The sequence below is a fragment of the Glossina fuscipes genome, unplaced genomic scaffold (genome assembly GCF_014805625.2).
Source record: "Glossina fuscipes isolate IAEA_lab_2018 unplaced genomic scaffold, Yale_Gfus_2 0, whole genome shotgun sequence".
Classification (NCBI taxonomy): Eukaryota; Metazoa; Arthropoda; class Insecta; order Diptera; family Glossinidae; genus Glossina; species Glossina fuscipes.
The window spans coordinates 9,615,707-9,638,197 of NW_023998414.1; the positions used below are offsets into that span (position 1 = coordinate 9,615,707).

At 32.7% G+C, this 22,491-nt stretch overlaps 1 protein-coding gene across 1 annotated transcript in view; it reads right to left on the minus strand.

Moving 5' to 3' along the window:
- Positions 1–3,971: 3,971 nt before the first annotated feature.
- The window catches only part of LOC119644802 (chitin deacetylase 1), a 57,071-nt gene continuing 38,551 nt past the window's right edge, over positions 3,972–22,491 (minus strand). Inside the window, exons 6-8 of the mRNA XM_038044540.1 lie at positions 18,177–18,396; positions 12,871–13,256; positions 3,972–4,465 (exon numbers count right to left, since the gene is read on the minus strand). Coding sequence (XP_037900468.1) covers positions 4,132–4,465; positions 12,871–13,256; positions 18,177–18,396 — 940 coding nt within the window. The 3' untranslated portion in view covers positions 3,972–4,131. The remainder of the gene's footprint in view (positions 4,466–12,870; positions 13,257–18,176; positions 18,397–22,491) is intronic.

Genomic DNA, 22,491 nt, shown 5'->3' on the forward strand with positions numbered 1-22,491 from the left:
TCTAATTTATAAATTCAGCAAAAAGATTGGAATGGGGTTTCGAGTGCTGCTAATCGAGGGGAAACGTGTGCGTTGTTCCCACCAATTCCAAAGAACTTCTACGGGGAGGATCTCCTTTGCCGTTTTCTTCAGCATAATCATTATTGTCCTCTAATTGTTTTGTTAGACCTTGTACGTCTGGGAAATAATCAATTTCCCTTAGATCACCGATATCTGCTTCGTCTTCAGAAATATTTGCACTTTTAACACCTGCAAGTAAATCCTCGACATCTTGTAGCTACCTAGACACAAAAGTAATTAAGTAGACAAAGATATCAGCTTATTATTATTTATTTGGAAAACGCATTATGTAGAAATTTGGCAACATACAGTACTTCACATATCCAATGAAATTTTCAAATGCAATATCAAACATTGATAGCTCACCTGATAACAGATGAGAAGTAATTTTTGTTTCAATTAGATAAATCACTCCTTTATAGAAAACTCTCGAAAAGAGAAAACATCTCGCCCCAAGTAATTCATTGAAGTTTATTACCTAACACATTCAAATGTCAAGAAAGAAATAAATATAACTTACCCGTCAAAAGTAATGTCACACATGATTTATTGCCTTATTGCTTATAAACGTGCGTTCAGGTATGCGCACATTAAGGTTTAAAGAAATTAAAACGTAGCCGTAATGTAGACAATTGGCAACAGTATGCATTTAATGATTAATTGTTTGTTTTTCGCAACTTTTCATATCAATTATTACATAATAAACGAAATTTCCATTACATCCAATTGTGAAACATTTATTTGATCAAGGCAGTGCTCTAAATCGAATATTTCTAAAATTGTTTAGAGTGATTTAGACTTAAGATTCTTTCCTGGATGAATATATTCGATCTACATATTTGGATTTGCTCATTTTACATATGTTGGGAAAACTTTTCTTATAAAGGAGTACAGAAGCTAAGTTACTTTTATCTTGATTGTATAGTTTTCGATGGGTATAGAAAATATTCCAAAGGAATATTTTAGGAACATTCCAGGTTTTTGAAAGAAAGTTAAAACGAGTACGAACCGCCTGACAATCCAGCCTGGGAAGTATCCTCCGTAGGCATTGCTTATGAACTATGTATTGCTAGACGCTCTTGTCCCGTGGTACGGCATGAAATTAAGTCTTTTAAGATATATTGCTGCTAAGCGAAAATACTTTGTCACTACGAAACAAAAGACAAAATTTCTGTTTCTAATTAAAACGAGAATTGAAATTTTATTATTTTCTAGAAAGAATTCTTTTCCAAATGTTTTGTTTAAGATAAAATTTTTTGTAAGAAGGCGAAATATTTTCTTCGAAATCAATAATGTGTGCCTTTAAAAGTTTTTTTCAATTTGGTTAGCATTTTGCATACGTGGGATATGACATATGGATATGAAGTTTTGATGGTGATGATGAAATCAAGACAGCGCAATGAGAGCTCTTGCCGTCATAAAAAAAGATATTAATAACCTGAACTACGTTTATTTCTTGAAAATTTTTTATAAATTCTTTGGTAGACTGCACTCTTTCAGCAGCCAAATGCACATACATTGTAATAATAACATATAAGGCATTGTTTGCTTTTTGTGTGCCCCTTTCGAAGCAGAAGCACTTATTATGCCCATATATTCACAATCATAATTTTTGGATCGTTTTATATTCGGAATGCTCTTTTAAATCTGCTTGAGTAGCTGAGTGCGGATTCAAATCCTAAATGCCGTAAAGATTTCTTTGGTCACAGTTTTAATGAGTGCTCAGTCCGGAAATCCGTAACACTTATCGACTAGGTACACATCCCCTCGGCTGAGGACGTCACCACCTTCCTATTTCCCCTCTCCTTCCTCTTTTCTTCCATATTATGTCTCTTCTTAAAAATCATCATTATATGTAAGTAATTTGCTATTTTCACAATTTCTAGATAAAATTTGCCAAGTAATAGTAACTCGGTGGAATCAGTCCCCATATAACCCTTCCTATAAAAATTAAACCCTTCCTGCAATAATTTCGTATTATTTTTCAAAGATTAATAGAAGTTTAAAGTTTACATTTCTCTTCTACCAGCAAAATCTTAGCAATAAGTAACGAACGAACGTATGGACTTACGGACACATTGTTAGCAATAGACATAACGAAATTAATTGAAAATTTTATAGTTGTGGTGTATATGCGTTGTAACTCTAGACTTAACAAACAGAATAAAAAAAAAAAAAAAATCCATTAATGAATATTAAATTCAAAGATGCCGTAATGATTCCATGAGAAAGCATTTTTGGAATGAGTTCATACTAACTGCATATTATAGCGTATGCTGCTAATAGCTCTTAAAAGCGAACGTCTTATCATAAGCAATCGTCAATGATTATCAAAAGTATAGATCTTAGTTGACTACAATCTCTATCTTCTACTTCTTTAGTTGAGTTTATTTTTTGATCACTAATTTATGAATTGCATCAATTATGGTTAATGAATTGTAGTTATCAGTGTATGGCAAGATTGCATATGAACCGATTTTTTGAATCCATTTACAAATCCATGACCAAATTTCCAGATTTCAGTTGATAAAAATCTTCGTAGGTGTGTGTGTATATATATATAAATCACGGTTGTAGCTATTGCTATGAATTTAGAGCTTTATGGTGTTAATCCCTTATCATTTTCCTTCGTTTTGCAAATTATTTATATGAAAAACTTTATTCTTCCAATTATAATTTATTGTAATAAGCTTCTCTATGATTATCGTGCACGCTTGCTTGTATATTATTGCTTTGTATTATTTCAGCAAGACTATGTCTGTGTATGCTTTGCAATTGCTGTTGACTTTTCTACTTACATGAATCCTATAAGTTGTCTTGTATGTACTTAAAAATGTGAAAACACTAGGAAAAGCTTTTAATAGATTACATGTGTTATAAAAGAAATTAAAAACTCTAGTGTCATGTTAAAATGTGAGTCGATTGCTAGTTAAAGTGATTAGGTGAAAAAAGTTAGGAAAATAAGAGATAGAGATATTTTTAGAACCTTCTTTTTTTTTTGTTTTTTTTTTTGGTGTTTTTTGGATAACTGCTATCATCGTTCCAACACAATTATTAATCAGTGCTTGCATAGATTTTGATCAGTGATTTTTATTCGCGAAAATGATAAAATAAAGCCATGGGTTAATCTAGGACTTCTATCTACAACGACACTCAAACGACACATTCATGATCAAAAAGTTGTGCTGTGCATATGGTGTAAGCATCAAGGTGTTTGTGTACTACGAGCTGTTAAAATGGAATGAAACTGTTACTGCAGATGTGTATCGACGTCAGTTGAGCAAATTTAACGTTGCATTGTTGTAAAAGAGCAGCAATAGCGGCTAAAAGATTCAAAGTCAGTCATCTTCTTGTATGACCTAGCTCGGCCACACGTCGTTCACAGAGTTGTTAAGTACACGCTGTTGCACCTCGAATGGGCAATTCGGCGACACGCAGCGTGCTCGCCAGACATGGCATCTTCCGATTACCACTTGTTCAGATCGACGTAGCATGGTTTGGGTGGCCTGAAGCTTCGGAAAGCTGAAGAAGTGCATAAAATTGTTCGCTGATTGAATCGGTGTCAAACTAATATAATTCTTTCGATACGATATCGCCATCTTGCCACGAAGATAGGAGAAAGTTGTAGAAAATGATGGAAACTACTTTGCTTATTACATATTGTAGCAATTTCTCCGTTCCTTTACATACTTTTGTCCGGTAAATATTTTCCGCAAATATTCCCGCTTTCAAATGGGTTTTGAAGGTTACACAATGCTTCTGACATCTATTCTTGGTTTTTAGATATTAAAGCAAAATTTTTTTTACTTTATAAAAGGAAATTCGATTTTATTTCTAACTTATGAACTAGAAAGAACTTCTACTTCATTTGCTTTGTTTACTTTAATGTGTTCATTCTCATCTTTTTAACATTTTCCTTTCGAATATGTAAGAGATTTAAAAACAAATTTTGAATGCAATGAAAATGATATTAAGTGTGAAAACCAATTTAAAACTATAAGTAAAACAATTTGACATAACAACATATAACACAGTTGTTTAAAATTTTGTATATATATATATATCTCAAAATTAATTTTCGTCGACATTTTCACCATCAGCATCTTGTACAGGACCTGAGAAAATGTAGTTATCACGACCAGAAATACCGGTACCGCCGGCATCTCCTAGCCACGGATAAACGTTAGGGCATTCGCGACATGTCTCCATATAACGTGTATCCGTGATATTTTGTTCGGGAATCTTAAACGGCAAAGCACAAGTATTCCAAATGTTACAAGGCTTAGGCGCTACGGCGACGCTTTTATCACATTTCCAGGCGTCGATAGTATTAATTTCACGCATTTCTTTGGGATCGGTCATATATTGTAACATTTGTGTAACCGTCAACGCGTAAACATCCGGTCTGAAAATGTAAAAAAAAGAAGTTAAAATTTTGAATAAAAAGCAATAAGAAACTTATTTAGACTCCTAATATTTAAATATTGGCAGGATAGTTAAAGGTGGATACGTTTTCTCATTGGGTCTGGGCTCTTCAACTACATGTGTTGGATTAGAGATCAATATCATTAATTGTGCTTCTATTATATACCTGTTTATAGCTATGAATAACTAACATAACCATACATGTTATACCATTTCTGGTACAAAAATGAGTTTGTGCGGAGTTTGTATGTAAAAGGCCGAAATGAATTAAGATTGACTCAACTATATTATTATAGCAATCGAGTCGGCATCATTTTTTTTCTCATTTTCTGATTCATCTATTAATCAATTGATTCTGTCAACTTATGTCGTTGTAGTTTACCCTATAAATATGGCAACTTTAGATAGGATGGGATTTCAATCCACTCTTATAGAAAAAAAAAGCCTTTGAATGAATAGAACAATAAATTTTTATAATTTTACGCTGGAAATTGATCTAGAGTCGCAAACGTGACACATAAACTTTCCTTGGGTTATTTGAATCTCATCGGTCCATTTTAGGGGTCCTTTCTCTTATATGAGTCTATTGAAAGATAAGCTTTTATTTGATAAAAAGCTCTACTTTTGATTATTAAAATGATTAAAATAAATCAAGAATAATAAGTTCTTAACAGTAAACCCTTATCCTTACCAAATTTAAATAACATCAGTTCAAAGGAAAAAAATAATTATTCACGGGTAATTGATAACGGGGCACAATTTTTGATATATTGCGACTAAAATCAGTAGAATATTGCGTTAGATAGAGTAGCGCCGGACATTTAATGGTGTGATAGTAACGGTTGTACTTATTTTCCTTTGGCGCGCTTTCTTTCATCAATACTTGTATTGAGCTTCAGAAGCAAATACAATCTGCTTATAGTGATTGGCTTATTCCCATTCTCAGAATGTATAGATCAAAATTTATTATTCGATTGACATTCTCACGACCTTTAGGCAAATTGTAAAGTTACACTTTTCTCTTAGCATGAGACTAGTTGTTAGTAGACAATATCCATTTCCTAATTCGATCTATGGCATCTAACTTTGTCTCTCTCATTTTGGCCAATCATTCAGGCAAGGCCGGCATGCGTGTATGAAAGAAAGAAGTGGAGAAAGAGTAAGAAGAGTAGGCGCAGCGGATTGAGCGGTGAGCACCGAATCGGTAATTAGTGTTATGCCTTTGTCGACTGAGCACTCACTAAAGCTGTTCTATTGCGCCGAGATTGACTTGGTAGTCGCGCTCCTTACCTACTTATGTACTCACGCGGATCTATGACTCCTAACTAGAGAATACATCAGGTAAGTTTCAAGTTTCTGTTTAAGTACTTGCTATTTTGAGTATTCAACAAAGCCTTACTCACTATCGGTTTAGATTCTTAAAGTTCTCAAATTGAATTCGAGCATCTGAACTGAAAATATTTGTAACTGTAACACAACAGCAAGAATACAATAAGAAATTCTACGATTCTGAGACATCAGTCGATAGAAAATATTCTCAGAAATGGAATCAGAATCTTATGAGCATCAAGTGCATATATTACTTGTCGAATTTTAGCGTACATTCATCCTTCGATGGGATAAGTATTAGAAAAGTAATTGAATTATTGACGTGAAGTTAAAATATTTTATTACGCTATGAAATGTTCTACTTTTCATTGTATTCTCTCAATAAGTCCACAAATCCATTCATCTTTGGGCTATACTTTTTACATTTTCTATTTTTTTTCAAAACATTTCAAATATGAGATCAAATTCATGTAATGATGCACAAATTTTATCCTCTTGCCGCAGCTTAATGTTGCTTATTTGGTGTCCGAATCATATATATGTATATATATATATATATATATACCTATATTTAAATGCATGTATATGCATGTATGCGTATATTTACAAATGAAAAGTTCACTCAATATTTGCTGCACTAATTAAAAATTCCACAAATAAACTTTTCCCTCAATTTCTTTAATACAAGCAAACGAACGGCTGTTCGAATTTATCTATTTCCACACAAACATCTATTTAAGTAAATTCTCACTTGTTCACTTATTCACACGTATAGGATGCTAGAGAAAAACCCATTAAAAGTACTTTTACACTTGAAAACAAGTCAAAGACGGAAAAGACGGAGCGCAGGAGAAATTAAACAAAAAGATGGCATAGCCCTGGAATACATTTATTCAGGTGTTCAATTATTTTCGGTCCTTTTTTTTCTTCTATTTTTATAATGGTGTATTTTGTTTGTCTTACGGGGCCTACTTGTGCTTAAGAAACAAAAAAAAAAAAAAAAAAAATAATAAAAAAATCATGGAAAATCAAGGAAAAAAGTTCACTTAAATACTATTGTTTTTCGCTCTGCTTGAAGCAAGACAAAGTTATGTGTTGTCAATAAAGAACAATGGAAACGTATTGAGATCCCTTAATGAATCAACGAACGGGGTTTTACTAAAGGCTAATTTGCATAAATTACGTACTACAAAGTGCTGAAAGTAAAACGAAAATGAACTAAAGAAAAAAGGAAAACAGAAAAAATTTTATATGATTTAAGTCGAAACTTCTTATGCAGCTTCAGTATATAAGCATACCCTACCCAATATATGATTAAGCATCAATTTGCGCAAAAAGTTGTAGGGCAATGTTTTGAGAGACGCAAACGTGTCTGCTTAATTTCAAATGGATGCAAAGATGTTATATTAACACGATTTCGAATTCAAACAGATTGGGCTGCTTCTTCATTGGGCGTTCAGAGGAAAGCATTACGAATAGCGACTCGTAAAACTATCTGCCGTCCTGTTTTGCTTCGAACTCTTTCAATAAATGATCAATGGTAGATTTCGACGGTATGTTATTACATAATTTCCATTGACTCAGAGGAAAATCCTCTACAAAAGTAAGCATAATGGTAACCAGAAGCATTATAGGAAGAAAACCAGTGGCGAAGGGAGATAGTAGTAGGTGTCTACGTTCGACTTGAAAGTGGAAATATCTGAAACGGAAGGCAAGACGAAATAGTCGTGGTAGCATGTTGTGCGGTACGCGGCCAATTTCAAGACGAGTGGGTCGAAAAGCTGAAAAAACCGGGTAATCGTGTAAAGAACTTAATGATGGATAAATCTTTTCTATCTGCGTGGAACATTTGCCCAGGAAGTACCCATCCGTAAACACAAAACACGGCACGTTTTCAAAATATTTATTCATCAAAGCACGTTAGTTAATCAAATATTTTTTCGTAATAAATCTTGCTCCACAGTTTATGATGGGCCAGGCCAGTATTGGTTGGCAAAAGATTTTTGAAATTATTACATTTTCACGGCCGGCTTTGCATACAAATAAGGAGGAGCAGTAGAGCGTTCGAAATCCTTGTTGGTTTACACTCCTGAAGTGTTTCATTTACATTATAATCGCAGTCTTAATTGAAGTCTTTGGAAATTTTGATTCTACTGAGAATTATATCGACAGTGCTTACATAATAGCATACTCGAGACATAAATATACCGTAAAAAATGTTATAATTCTTTGACAGAAAGGCCCCATCACCGCACCCATCACGCGTAGAATAGCTGCTTATCGAGCAAACCCCTCATAGCAGGGTCACTTCCTATTACGTTTTTGTAAAAGTTCGCCATTTGCTGATATTTATTTCATAATTTTATTTTTTATTTTGGTATGTTACTTGCCTTAAAAAAAAAAGAGTAATTTAAAAAGTATGTGTTTTCTTTTTTTGTTTTTAAATTTTAATAAAATTGTCAGCAAAACATTTCATATTGATTTGAGTTAGTTCAATATCAAGCATGAGGCAAGGAAGTTGAGAAAAGTAACCAATGGCTTTCATGTTCAGCTTGCCACCCGATAAACTTACTAAACAAATGTCGATAGCATTTGTTTTATTTTGACACTAACAGACGACATATAAACAAATTAAATACTTGTCAAAGTATCGAAGCCGGAAAGGCAAAAATGAATAACGAAACACGACAGGAAAATAAGAAGAAATAGAAAAGGAACAAAAAGAAAAAGAAAAAAAAAAAAAAAACAAGCGAAGAAACTTGGAACGAATCTTGAATACCCCGCAATTATTAGAAATTGCTCAACTCTTCACTTAATTGCCCTGATAAGTATGAATTTTTCAACAGACACATATTCATATATATTTCTAGGAAGATATATATATATAATATTTAAGAGATATTGAAAATGTTTAATTTTTCTTTTCGGAGATCAAATTACCGAAAATTATGAAAAATTTTATGCTGAAAGTAAATAAGCCAAATTATGGGTTTAGCATTTCTACAGTCAAAGAATTTAATTGACCTCGGGAATGGGTGATGTCGAACAAAAAAGCGAAAGGTAATAAATTCATTTTAAAAATAAGCGCAATATAAACTCATCGATGCATAAAGTAAAGTTGATTAAACGATTGGACATTTTGGTTGCCGACTTTTGGGTGTTACAAATAGAATAACAAACTGTATATTTTCAGGCGTGAAAGCATAAAAAAAAAGCATTGTTTGATCTTTGGTTTTTCCTACACAGAGTTTTATATATATACATAAATACGTATTTATATATGTGTACATGAATGTACATATGAACAGATCAAAATTCATTTTACATTTTTTATACATTAACTAGTTAATTTGTTTTCATTTTTTCCCCTTTTTTTTTTTGCGCAAGTAGAGAAAAAAGGGAAACTTAAACTGACTTTTAAATTAAATTTCCTATTGCGCGCGCGTGTGTGTATATTTTCGCTATAATTAAAACAAATTTAATTTATTTCTTGTTGCGCCTTTTTTATTTAATTCCTGTCACAAGTGAGACATGCTCATTTACCTGCAAAAAAACAAAAAGGCGAAATGAACAAAAAGAAAGGAAAAAAAAAATAAAAAATGAAAAAACGGAAAACAAAAAACGATAACTTGGTTGTTGTTGGTGCTACTGATGTTTTTATTTCATTAAGAATTACAGTGAGAATGGACATAAGAGCGAAAAAGGAGAAGAAGGAGAACGAACAAAACATTAACTGTCCGCAGCACATACACAATAGCGTTAATTTTCCATATACAGTGGATGTAATTTTAAATTCAGCTACGTCGAGCTCTCCGCTTTCTTTCTCTCCTTTCTTTTATTTTATTTTATTGAAGTCTTTTTTTTTTTTTTTTTTTTTTTTTTTATTACACAAAATAAATATTAAATATAAAATTCTTGTTGAAAAGCAAAAACTTGTTGTGATGAGACGAAATGAAAGTTGAAAGGGAAGTATACTAAGAATATTGTTTTCAATGTTATTAAACAAAGTGGTAGCCTTATACTCGCCCCGCAGGATATGTTCATCTATATATGTCGATTGATGCATAATATAATTCAGAATTAATACAGTCTAAATAACTTTTAATCAATATACATCGATAATGATTTTGAACTTATCCGTCGGTCATGTGATATTGTGCGATAAGTAAGACTCGCTTAATCTATTTCGATTCAAACTTCAAGCTGTTGGCTAATGTCGCCAAGTTGAATACGTTATGAGAGAAACGCAAAGATTGCAGCATTTGCAACATTACTAATTTTGATCAAGATCAAGTCTAAAATATTTGTAGACCCATCCATGAATACATCTACGGGGGAATAAAACAAGTTCGAAAAACAATTGTCCGAATATAGGTTGGAAACTTTTGTTTATCATTTATTTGTATTATTACGGTCAATATTGGCTGCGAGACTGCCGCGAACACGTCAGGTAAGTATAAACACTTCTACAATTATAAATCAATCGGATCTTAATTTTTCGAAAAATGTGTTACCTATCGGTTCAACAAAATTCTCACATAACTCTTTTAGTATCTAGTTAGTCTATCTAATTAAGTTAGTTACGCTTGTCTTTCTGCTTGCTTCGACTGAAATCGGTAGAGAATTTGTAAGCCCAACCGAGATTGTTTACAAATAGCAGATTTTGTCTGAAATCATCTCGAAAGCTTCGGTTTACTTCTGCGAACGCCTTTTACAAATATTGCTCTAAAATCTGACAGAATTATCACATCTAAGAATTTAGCGTTCAAAATGCTGCTTGCTTCATGCGCCCACACACACGCACGCATACATTACTGGAACATGGCGATCTTAGTCGATCGATTTCATACAATATACAGGGCTAATTAGCATAAGATGAGAGAGGCTGTGATCAACTTGGCTTGCAACTAACAAAAAAATTGCGTTGCGTTTATATAATGAGTAGTAAGTAATAGTGTCATTCGAAACTTGATATTTCTCGCCGACGACTGAGATCATTATTATCATAATTTATTTAATGAAAAGAAGCAAAATCTCCGACTAAAGTAGAATAAGCACTAGCAATCTAAGACTCCTCGGCTCCTTTGCCAAAAATACGCATCAAGGTTCCTAATCGCTTTATATCCTTCTTCTTAATTATTTGTGATTTGATCCTTTCGCTTCAAAGTTTGTGTAACAATGTATTAGGGCCATCTATACTAAAATTACGGTTGATCATAATGTTTACAGTTAAGAAAACGTTCCATTTACGGCGTTTTCAAGCGATATGTGGTAAGATCATTTATAAAACTTATATATATATAGATTAATATTTTTAAAAGAAAAAACATTTTCCACAGATGACTACTAAAGAAAAATGAGATTTCTTTGTACGCTTTATAGTTCGCCCGGGGCATACAAATGAACCAATTTGGAGAGAAATGGGCGTTTTTTTTTTTTTGCTCTTGTGACTCGAATCTGGCACAGAATTCAACATTGGCGACCTTGAGGTGCGTTGTGATCTATCTACAATTTGAGAGGCGATTCAACAAAGCCCGTAGAACCGGTGTCCATGTGATTTGCTATAAATTTGTGCAATCGTTAAGGAGCTTGTGACTTATGCAGATGAGCAAGGTCTTTGCGCTATGATTCCTTCATAGAAAAGAGTAGGATTTGAAGATTCTTGATGGGGCAATGAAATACGCCATTACTTCGATGACAAATGCTGAGGAGGTAGATTCTCTTAATTTTTCAATTATTTTCTTTATAATTCGGTTCAAGTGCTTGAATATAAGGCGAAATAATTGAAATTCCTCAAATAGCTGATGTGTTTACATAATTCAATCTATCTGCTATTTTACTTTAGTTAAATCAGTTAGTTATTTAAGTTAAGTATGAGTAAATCGATCCATTTCGGTATTTTCGCATATGCATATTAAATTATTTGTCCATAGAAAGCTCTTGAATATTTTTTTCTGACTCTGGCAACCAACATGATAATAAATTTGATGCACTTTGCATTCTTAGTGATAAACATATTGATAATTCATTCTTATGGTAAGGTATTTAACGTTTAATGAAATTTTATACTTAAACTTTTGGATATTCGAAGAAGAACTTTTTAATGTCTATAAGTATAGGTATTATGTACTTGTAATGCAAGTATGCATGAGTTGAAGGTTACTTCTCGTTCATTTTGTAATCAGTTAACGAATGTTTTATAATTTGGTTTTTTTTTTTTTTTTTCTGATTCAGTTATTTGTAAATCTTTTATGAAAATACTGTACATTCTGATATTTTTTGACTAATTTAAACCACCTACATATGGAGACCTGAATATACATAGGAAATCTACATAGATGAACTCATATATGCATATTATATATGACTGACTGTGTTAACATAGCAAATAATTTTATTACGAAAGTTTACTGGCCAAAAACCGTTTTAATACCAGCTTTCGGTTTAAATAGAATTTACGGATTTTTGCTGAATATGTTCTTCATTCTTGTTTGCTATTTACATGTCAAATACTGCAATACAATGTGCAAAGAAAAGCCCATAAGAAATGTTATGAACAATAATTAGGAATAGATTTTGGTTAATCAACTACATACATTCATTAAATCAATGCCGTTTTCAATGATGATTTAAATAGATTTCTAATTTTGTTAGGTGTGTGGTTATTTAAATTCGACTTCAGTTGAGTAAAGTTTTTCGCATATGGTGTTGTTGTTGTTGTTGTTGTTGTTTTTGTTGCTGTTCGTAGATTTGAACAAAATGGAACTTTAACGAAATTAAACTTTTCTCATTAAAATAAGCGATATATGTGTGCAAGCTTCTCTCGTTTTCCCATATTTTATGGATGACGTACATTGAGAGTTTCGGAGTAATCGTTTAAATCGATTTAAAGGTAAGAAAATTTGTATGCACGTCAACTTTAACTTTAGTTAATTATAACTTTTAGCCAAACAGATTTCATTAAATATATTTATCATTTTTTTTTTTTTTTTTTTTTTTTGCGTTTTCGATGTATATGAGATTTATAAGCGTATACATATATATATATATACTTACAGTTCTAAAACCCAATCTAAGAATTTATGTAAACCATTTGTTAAAGCTTTCGTTTGAAACCAATTAGTATGGAATGGCATCATGTAGGGCGCTTTATTTTGTTCATAGTAACGTGAGAAATCTTCTTGCAGCCACTCAAATACTTCATTTTCATCCAAGTTATGCAGCACACATTGATCCAAGTAAGGGCAGTGACCGCCTTCAAAGCCTTCAACGTAATGTGTATTGAGCGGAACTTCCCAGACGCCGGGAAAAGTTTTCGATGGACAGGTGCCACTCTTGCATTCATGCGAGATTTTATAATCTAACGTATACGGCCAGACAGGCACGGGGACTGGCGGCACAGTTATGGAACTATCATAAATATAGCCAAAGTCTTCTATAACCTGCATATGTACAAACAAATATTACTTGATATTTAAAAAATATGATGACATAAAAAAAAAGTTAAGCAAAAAAAAAAAAAAAAAAAAACAAAAAAATCAAAAGAAAAACAACAACAGCAACTACAACAAACTTCTATCGTAACATATACATATAGTGTTTCGCAAATGTTGTACTTTTACACAACATATCACAGGGATATCATTGAAAACATGTGTATTTAGTGTTAATAATGACGACAAACGTGTCTCCTTTTCCACACACTTTCCGAAGTGTTGATGTGCAGAACAAAAAGAAGTAAAAAATAAACTAAACTAAAACAAAATAAAAACAAAAAAAAAAAACAAGTTTCATATTAGTTTCATCCTAGCTAAGGTCCTTTAATTATGCTTAACTTGGCAGGGATAATATCGTTTAAACGACCGGTTGTCTATGCGAGCTGCCATCGTTCTCATGGAAACGCGATCTTACCCTGTACGCACATTCTTTTTTTTTTTTTTTTTTATATATAAAAATAACTTGCATCCAGAATTACGGCGCGGTTTAATAAACCGATTTAATGTGAAAACTAATCAGTTCTGTTAAATAAAAATTATGTTATGAGGTTTGGCAGGCTATGTTATAAGCAAAACAGACGAACAAGTCCGAACCGATATAGTCGTCAAATAACTGGGATTGTTTGGTAAGTATCGAGTCGGATGGGACTAAATTTAATTCTAGGCTAACCTACATTCCATGACTTATTATTTGATTGGTATAGAGAAAAAGAGATTTCCTAAAAATTCTCATATCATAATCATTCCTTATGATAATCATTCCTTTACACGTTGCTACAATAATTACAGATTGTATTCGAATTGGTTCCTTCTATTAAAGTCAATTTGAGCCGCATATCTGTGCATAATACTAAGACGATTAATTTAACATGTTATGACTTTCGATAATAAATATTTCGATTCGGTTATTTTTATATCCGTTTTCCATTTGCAAGCAAGAATTGAATTAAAATGTCCGCAGTTTTGAAATTGAGATTTTAAACTGAGTTGTACGTTACTTGTCACTATATTTAAGCTCTAAGGTACTTTCTTCAATACATAGACCATAAAATGAAAGGCAACGGTCTCTCTGTCTATTGTTTTCAATCGCTTTTTCTTTGTTTTTCGTAACTTTTTCAATTGCTTGCTGCTTTGATTATGTTCTCGAGTCTTTGGATAAAGAAGAATAAAGTTATTCTTAAAAATTCTTCTATCACTTTCGTAAGCTAAAGGTCGAGAAGCATGTTAAATGTTTGCTTTGGAAATCAGTTGAACCGATTCAAGAGTTGAGGCGTTATTATTACCACTTGACAAAAATATTGGGACTATAAATTAATTCGGTCCGTTTTTTTTTTTTTTTGCTCAAAAATGTATTTACTTCGTAGTAAAATGAATGAACGGATTAATCTAACGATTACGCGTCGCCGTTTACTACTTTTTCCCAACTTTTAAGCCATCTTGTAATTCCATATCGGAAATTTGTCTTGTCTTTTGAAGCCAGAAGAATTCATATTCGGGTATCGTTATAAGAATCGAAGCACAATGTAGCATTTATTGATGTCAATGCTAATCGGACGGAGTATTGTTGCCTGATAATAACGGGGAGGATTACGATATTTTAGGTTAAAACTGCAAGCATTTGTTAGGCGAGTTTTACTATATGGGGCCGATTTTTTGCGCACTAAGAACTCGTCATATTATCACTTTTGGTTAATCCCGTCTATTTTTTGTACTGCAACTGTAAGAATTATTACTGGTTGCATTCCGTAGCGACAGTTTCATTTAGTCAGTTCAATTGACCCTTCTAAATGCGGCCGCGAATAATCGGTTCTATTATTGGGGTTAACGGATCGCGTACTTTGTATCATGATTTTGAATATCATAACGCATCCAATTCCAAAAATTGAATAGCACTGTCCTTCGCATAAAGTAGGAAAAGTAATGTTTTCTGAAAAGCAGATCTATTCCAAGCTCAAAGAAACTATGTTCTGCACGCTTTAGTATAATAATTTACAGAGTTGCTTATATCTTAAAGACAGCACGTTCAAATGAAGAAGTGATGGCTTTATTCAGCGCCTGTCAGTATTACTTACAATATCTCTTCCAAAACGGATCGAACTAAGTTGTAGTTCTATTTTTGATCGACACGAAATTCTATGTCAATGCGTTTGTTAGCGAAGGATGGGCAAATTAAAATAAAAAGATGAGGCATGCTAGGTATATTTTTGATTAGATTTCATAGATTTGGATTTCTTCTCATAAGATCGATTACAGTCGCTAAGAAGGTAATGGAATATTGATACTAATTGATACTGAAAAATTTGCAATTTTATATCCACCAAAGAAGGATCATAGCGTACTTGTTTTACGTGCTGTTTACAGTTCAATCGTTTATTACGTAATAGATTTCTAAAAGATTGGTCGGGGAAGAAAAAAGGAAAATGGCAGAAAATCTTTATCATTATACTACAAATTACTTGCGGTACAGGGTATACTAAGTTTGTGCGAATGTGCACGCTTTACTATACGAATAGATTCAGGATAATTTTTTGGACCGATATAAGTTTGTCTGAGATTAATAACTCAGGTCAGGCGTCCTATACATGTTATGCGGTGACGGTCGGAAAGAAATGGGGTGAGCGCGAGAGATAGGGAGTGACTACAGCTGCTATTGATTGAAGTTTGTAATATTCAAAATTATTGGAGAATAATTGTCGCCTTATTTAGCTTGAATAGGTCAATTTTTTTGGATCCCTCTCTGCTGTAGTTATTCCCATTATGGTAAACGAAAGTTCTAATTTGCATTTTAAGGAAAACTTGTCCGACATGAAAGCGAGTCGCATCGAAACTGCAGCACATAGCTCCCTTTTTTCCACTTTATCTTATATGAGGGCTTCCATATAAAGCAAGCTTTAACGTGACAATCAAGCCTAATTTTTAGTGATGGCCTTGATAATAAAAATAGATGAAGAATAATCAGATCTGTGACAAAGAAGTTTTCCTAAATTTAAACTATATCAGTACATGTTTTGAATCGCCTATCATCGAATCCCTCCAATGAGTAGCATGACTTTACATGGAAATAAAGTATTTACATTCCTTTGGGGGGTAGAGTATTGGTAACCCCCAAAAAAACAGCTTGACAATCGACAGTTTAGTGTTAATAAAACTTGAGCATTACACGAGACAGCAACGCATTTTCATTTGAAAAATAATGAAAGACCGCATTCCGTATATTTTGTACAAAATATGATCGGAGAAATTTACAACACTGGACTTCTTCTTTATGCGTTCATTTAAAGTGAAAACTCTATGCCCTCGAGTCCGTAAGGAGCCGCGCATTTACGCAGGGGATTCAACGCTCCATGAATGAAGTTCAGGCAAATTTATGCAAAATGATCATCGAAAATTTCATTAAAAGAATACGTATGTGCCGGGAAAGAACTTGGAAGTCATTTGTCCGATGCGCTATTCCACGCATAACCTTATTGTTTGGTTATAATGGTTCAGTAGAAATATTGAAAAGTTCGGTTTTTCTATTCAATTCAACTCCTGCGTAAATTTTGGAATATCGTACCTAATGTGACATATATTTGTCGGCGGTAAAAACAAAGTCTTATATTAGGCAAAACTTGTGGGACTATAGAATATTTTTATTTGGTTTGATTTTTATTATAAACTTTTTAGTACAACTCTCGTGTTTTATTAATGCTTTTCGTTCTGCTATTTTATATAATAACGATTATGCGACTTCCTATTCTAGATGTGCGTAAAGGATTCTTGTAATTATTATTCAACGAAAATTTGTAATCGTTGCATGCATCGATACAGTTGCGGTTGATTAATAGCCTCAGAGAATATGCTGAATATTTTCAGAACACATCGATCAATTACTTTTACAATATTAATTTAATTAACTATCGTTAAATTATTTTCATTCAAAAATTTGACATTTCCCTTTGACGACTACACAGAATTGTTGCCATAAGGTATAAATCTGAAAATTGATACTTTATGAGTAGGCAAAACTTGCATATATCAATGAATTCATTTTGCGATATTCCTTTCGCATTACTGTATTTTAAATGAAAAAGTTATGTGCATTGAACGTCACCACAACTTTGTACCTAAACAACAACTGATACGTCTGACGTATTAATGCGCTGCGTATTACAGGAGTTGTTGTTGATCAATAATGATAATTAAGTTATATAAATGTCAGTTTGTTATATTGCCATTCATTTGAGTTTGCATTCGTACACATTCGGTATATATGGGAGGGGCGACCAAATGTTCACTGATGCTCTTATGTTGACTGATAAATTGTATTACTGTCAACAGTATTGGGTTTGCATGTTGTGCAGATGTTTCAAAGTTTTTTGCTATTCATTATTGAAAGGTCTATTAACGTATACATCCATCGAATGCTACATAAGAACATAAATTAAAGATAACAATTGATCTGAGGCTCTTTATCAATTTAACAATGTATATTCTTTCTCATCTATTAAAATTATGGAAAAAATCCGTAAAATTTGCGATAGTTGTCGATGCATCATATTACTTATCTTAAAATATTTGCCGTCACAAATTGATTAGAATTAATCTGCATAGGTAAATATGTTTAATCTTCAGTAATGTATTGATCGAGATTGAAGTTTTATTTCTTATGAAAAATCGTATCCTACATTAGGTATCAATAGATTCGGTTGAAGCCAAAATTAATACCTTTTTGCTATGTTTTTCTTTTTCTTATTTTCACTCTGCTATATATGCCTGGTAGCTTTTCAATATAAATGCATGGGGTAAGTCGATAATTTTATGTTAATTGGGTTGTGAAATAATTGCTGATATTCAAGTGATTCTTATGAAATTTCGAATACTAACCTTATATTGAGTATTACGGCCCGGTTTAAGGAATGGCGCCCGCATACCCACCACATCATTAACGGACACATTGGAAAAATGACGTAAAATCTCTCGCATGCCAATCATTTCTCCAACCCATTCTTCATAGCCTTTATCCTGAAGGCCTTGTTGTTGTGAAATGCTTTCTGTAGCAATCTCATGACCGGCATAAGCCAGATGCTGAATTTGTTGATAGTTACTGCAAAAGAGGAAATATAGTGAAAAAAAAAAAAAAACAAAATATATGCACTTTTTCATAACAGTGTACATGGAAATGCGTGTTCTCATTAACCAACCAATGGTTGAGAGGTAACTAAATTCATTGCATTTTAGCTTAAGGCACCGAGTATATAATGCAATAGGTCTCAATATGTTTGTTATTACTTACGCATGTACATGCTGACCAAAATCGTATATATCGAACCAAAATAAATTAATTTTAGCTCTTTTTATTCCGGCTATTCGTAGGACACGATTTAAAAGATTGAAGAGATGAAATTTTTCGAATAGAGAAATTTATAAAATTAAAATATCTCGTTTGTATGCATCTGAATAAATCTAATATTATTTGAGTTAAATTTAGTTTTATTTTTATTTTTTTGATAAAATACCTAAGTCTGTTACATGTAACGGAAATGTAGATCCGTATTAGTACCTAAGTAGGTAAGGAACGCGATAAGAAAATCGGTGCTCGTGGATTCTAATTTCAATTGGTGGATTTACGTTGATCGGGGCTAGGTCGAATGGTCAGTCCATACGATCATTACACTTACATACCGATTAGACTGCGTCAAACACTTTCCTATCTCTTTTCTCGCCTCTTTCTGACCCTCATCACCGAGCTACAGAAATAAAATATATTTTCTGTGTAATTTTATTAAAAGAGAAAAACAAAATAAAAGAATAGTTCCTGTCGTGTTGTGTAGAGAGCTTGTAAATTTCTCTTTTTTTATATTTGCCAGCACCACAATCCTGTGTCTACTTTGAATCGTGTTTTGCGACAAAGCAAAGAAAAATTCGACAAAAGAATATAAAAATTGAATAATAGTTCCTGATCGTATATATAATACATAAGTCAAGAAGTACATAGAATTAGGTTTGTCCCATTATGCAATTTCGTTATTCAAACGCACTAATAATACTATGCAATATGCACTATTGGTCGTTCGTGCCTTTCCAAGACATTCGATAAATATGATAGCATGTGCATCCCAAAACAGGGACAACATAAATTTTTCAACTGATTTTTGCGTTCTTTCGAAGGACTTTTATTGGCTGCTGTCAAATTGATTGATTGCAGGTCTGACTTTGAATTTACAAAATTAGCTAAGCGGACCAATAGATTTATCCACAATGAAGGTAAATTTTCAAAATGGAGGCATGAATGTGGATGAAGTCTGCTTTTATATTTTGTTTTGTGACTTGTTTAAAAAAAAAAAAAAAAAAATTAAAACTGTATAGTGTACACACCACTCGATTCCATTCAAATTGAAAATATTACTTGTATAATCATGAATGTATTGCAATATAAAAAATATTATGGTCCATCAGATTTACGGGCTTGATTTTCGCAGCCTACTTAAAGCTCTCGTATAACTTAAACATTGCAGTCTTCTTAGAAATAATTGAATAACGTTTTCTTCGGTTTCTATACCCCAGAGTACTTGTTGTATAAGCGTCTATTAAGTTTGTGCGGATGTATGCAACCGCTAGAGATACTTGACTTATATTCGGTTCAGAATCATTTTCTGAATCGATCTAAGCCCATCTGTCCATCCGTCCACCTTGTCTTCTTTTGTTCAACTTCGTGTCGCAAGAGATTTTATAGCACCTTGGCACCTTAATATTACTTACAATGGGAATCATGATCATTACAAATTATTATTAACAATTCATAAATTTAACGAAATTAATCTAAAACTTCCAAGTCGCAATTTTTAAGATATCTTGATGAAATTTGGTGCCCTAAGGTGTTTTGGCTTAGAGACAAATGTTACGGATTTTTTAACCATTTCCCAAACAACGCTCCGTTTTGAAAAGTCGTTATATGAATAATTGTAGGGTGGCGCGGAGTATTTAACGATGGACCCTACAGTCTACTACAGTGCTTTTAGTTGTTTTTTTTTTTTTTTTTAATTAATAAGTTTAGCATGATTTCGTTCAATTATCTGCCCGCTTATAATTCCCTATACCGTGATTATGTTCACCGACGAAATTGAAGTTTTGTTTACACGTTTTCAATCGAACTAAGAAATCCAAGTTTTAAAGAATACTGCAATCCGACCAGATATGTGAAAAAAAAAATTTCGGTTTATAATCCATAGGCAATGCCAGTTTAACGTTTCTTACATACGTATGATAGTCACCTGAAAGTTTCGAATAACAATGATGAGCAGATGACCTCAACTAACAAGACAGGTATCAATATCATCATCATTGTGCATGTAATTCTCACACTTCGATTGTTTATTGATTTTTATTTACGGCAATGTGCATGCCAAGGAAAATTTACTACAGATCAAATATTAATCAGGGCATCATGTTTGCCGGTGCTATTGTCATTGATTTGTAAATTTGAAAAAATTTTTCCTTTTTTCAATTTTTCACTGTTAGTGAACTTGCCTTGTCGTATTAAAGAGTCTGGGCCTTGAAGAAGCAAGAAAAGAAAAACGACGTAAAGAAAAACTTGGGAGTAAGTTAATCTAAGACCTTAATTGTTAATAGTAGAAATTTGCTGTGATATTAGAAAAATATCAAAATATGAGTAATAAATCATATACAATAAATTTGATTTTCTACATAATACATCTCTGTTATGCACGACAGCAAACTGAATTGCACTGCTATGACAGCAAACATTATATTCTTGGTAGTAGTTTGTGAGATTCTCTGAGCAAATTTACGTCTTAATTAATATAAAAATTAAAAAGTTTGCTATATCAGTTATTTATTATCATTTATAGTGGAGGTTATATATTATTACGTTTGTACGAATGTGACACCCAGAGGTTGAAACATCTAGAAGGGTTTAAAACAGATCCATCTTTTATGATACCGATCGATTCAGAATCGTTTTCTGATATTTTTTTCTGATTTTGATTTAACATTGTTTGTTTACCTGTCCGTCCGTCCAATCTACAGTTCCGAATGCTTGCAACATTTTAGTTAACTTCATGACATGCATGGATCCAGGGACGAATCCTATTTAAAATGGATTTGATCGCACGATTTGTACGACTATTGAAAAGAAGGCAAATCTCCACAAAATTCCACAAAAAAATCGATGAATAATAGATGGTATCTTAGCCTTTGACATGGTTGTAAGAAATTTGCATTGGATGGAGTAATTTCTTGAACCTCAGCTCATATAACGCTTTCTTTGAAAACTACAGACATCTTCCTATGGTAATAGATTTCATGGTGAAAACTGATCCGAGATAGTAATTGGACGTAGAAATAATCCAAAACGAATTTAAACTGCGTATTTTATATAAATCCTTTTTTGAAATGGAAAATATACATCGGGAATATTCGTATAAATAATCAGATGCATTGCATTTTAAGTAAGGTCCGTTCTTGGGCCTAAACTCTACAGTATAGTTGCCTACGAAGTGATGAAAATATCATGGAGACGGTTTGTAACTTTCTAAAAGGATAAGTTTGGCCATTCCGAGACCATCACAAATATTTATCGCATTGTTCAGTGCGTATAGGTTGGCGTTGACATAAGAATTGACGAAACGGATTAGGCTCAACTCCGTACGTTCGTTAATTGATTGCTGGTAGTGTACGAGTGAAGAATGATAATTTTCAAGAAAACTTATTCGGAGTGAAGGGACTCATTTCTTGGATTTGGAAATCCAAAACCCTAAAATAAATAGTCGGACAAGAATTTCAGGTATAACGAGTGAAAGTTTGCAGAGTTTTTTTTTTTTTTTTTTGCTAGTTGCGCAATTAAATCATATATTATCGAAAATCGTGCTGACCGGATCGTGAAAGTAAATGGATTGGGTGCTATGGACATGAATGGCGTACGTTTGTTGACAGCAGTGTGAGGTCGTCTGACATCGTTGTCTGGAAAGCTTTGCAGAACTCGTTACATGTAAATTGTAAAAATATAAAGGTCGTACAACTTTCTGACTATAATGGCTGTAAAAAGTAAAAATGCTTAATAAAAACCTTCACTTACTATTTATTGTCCATAAATATGAAAATAACACATACAACCTAAATATTTATGCATGAAAATTTTGTCAAAATGCATGCATGCATGCTTGGTGTTCTTAAATTTAGG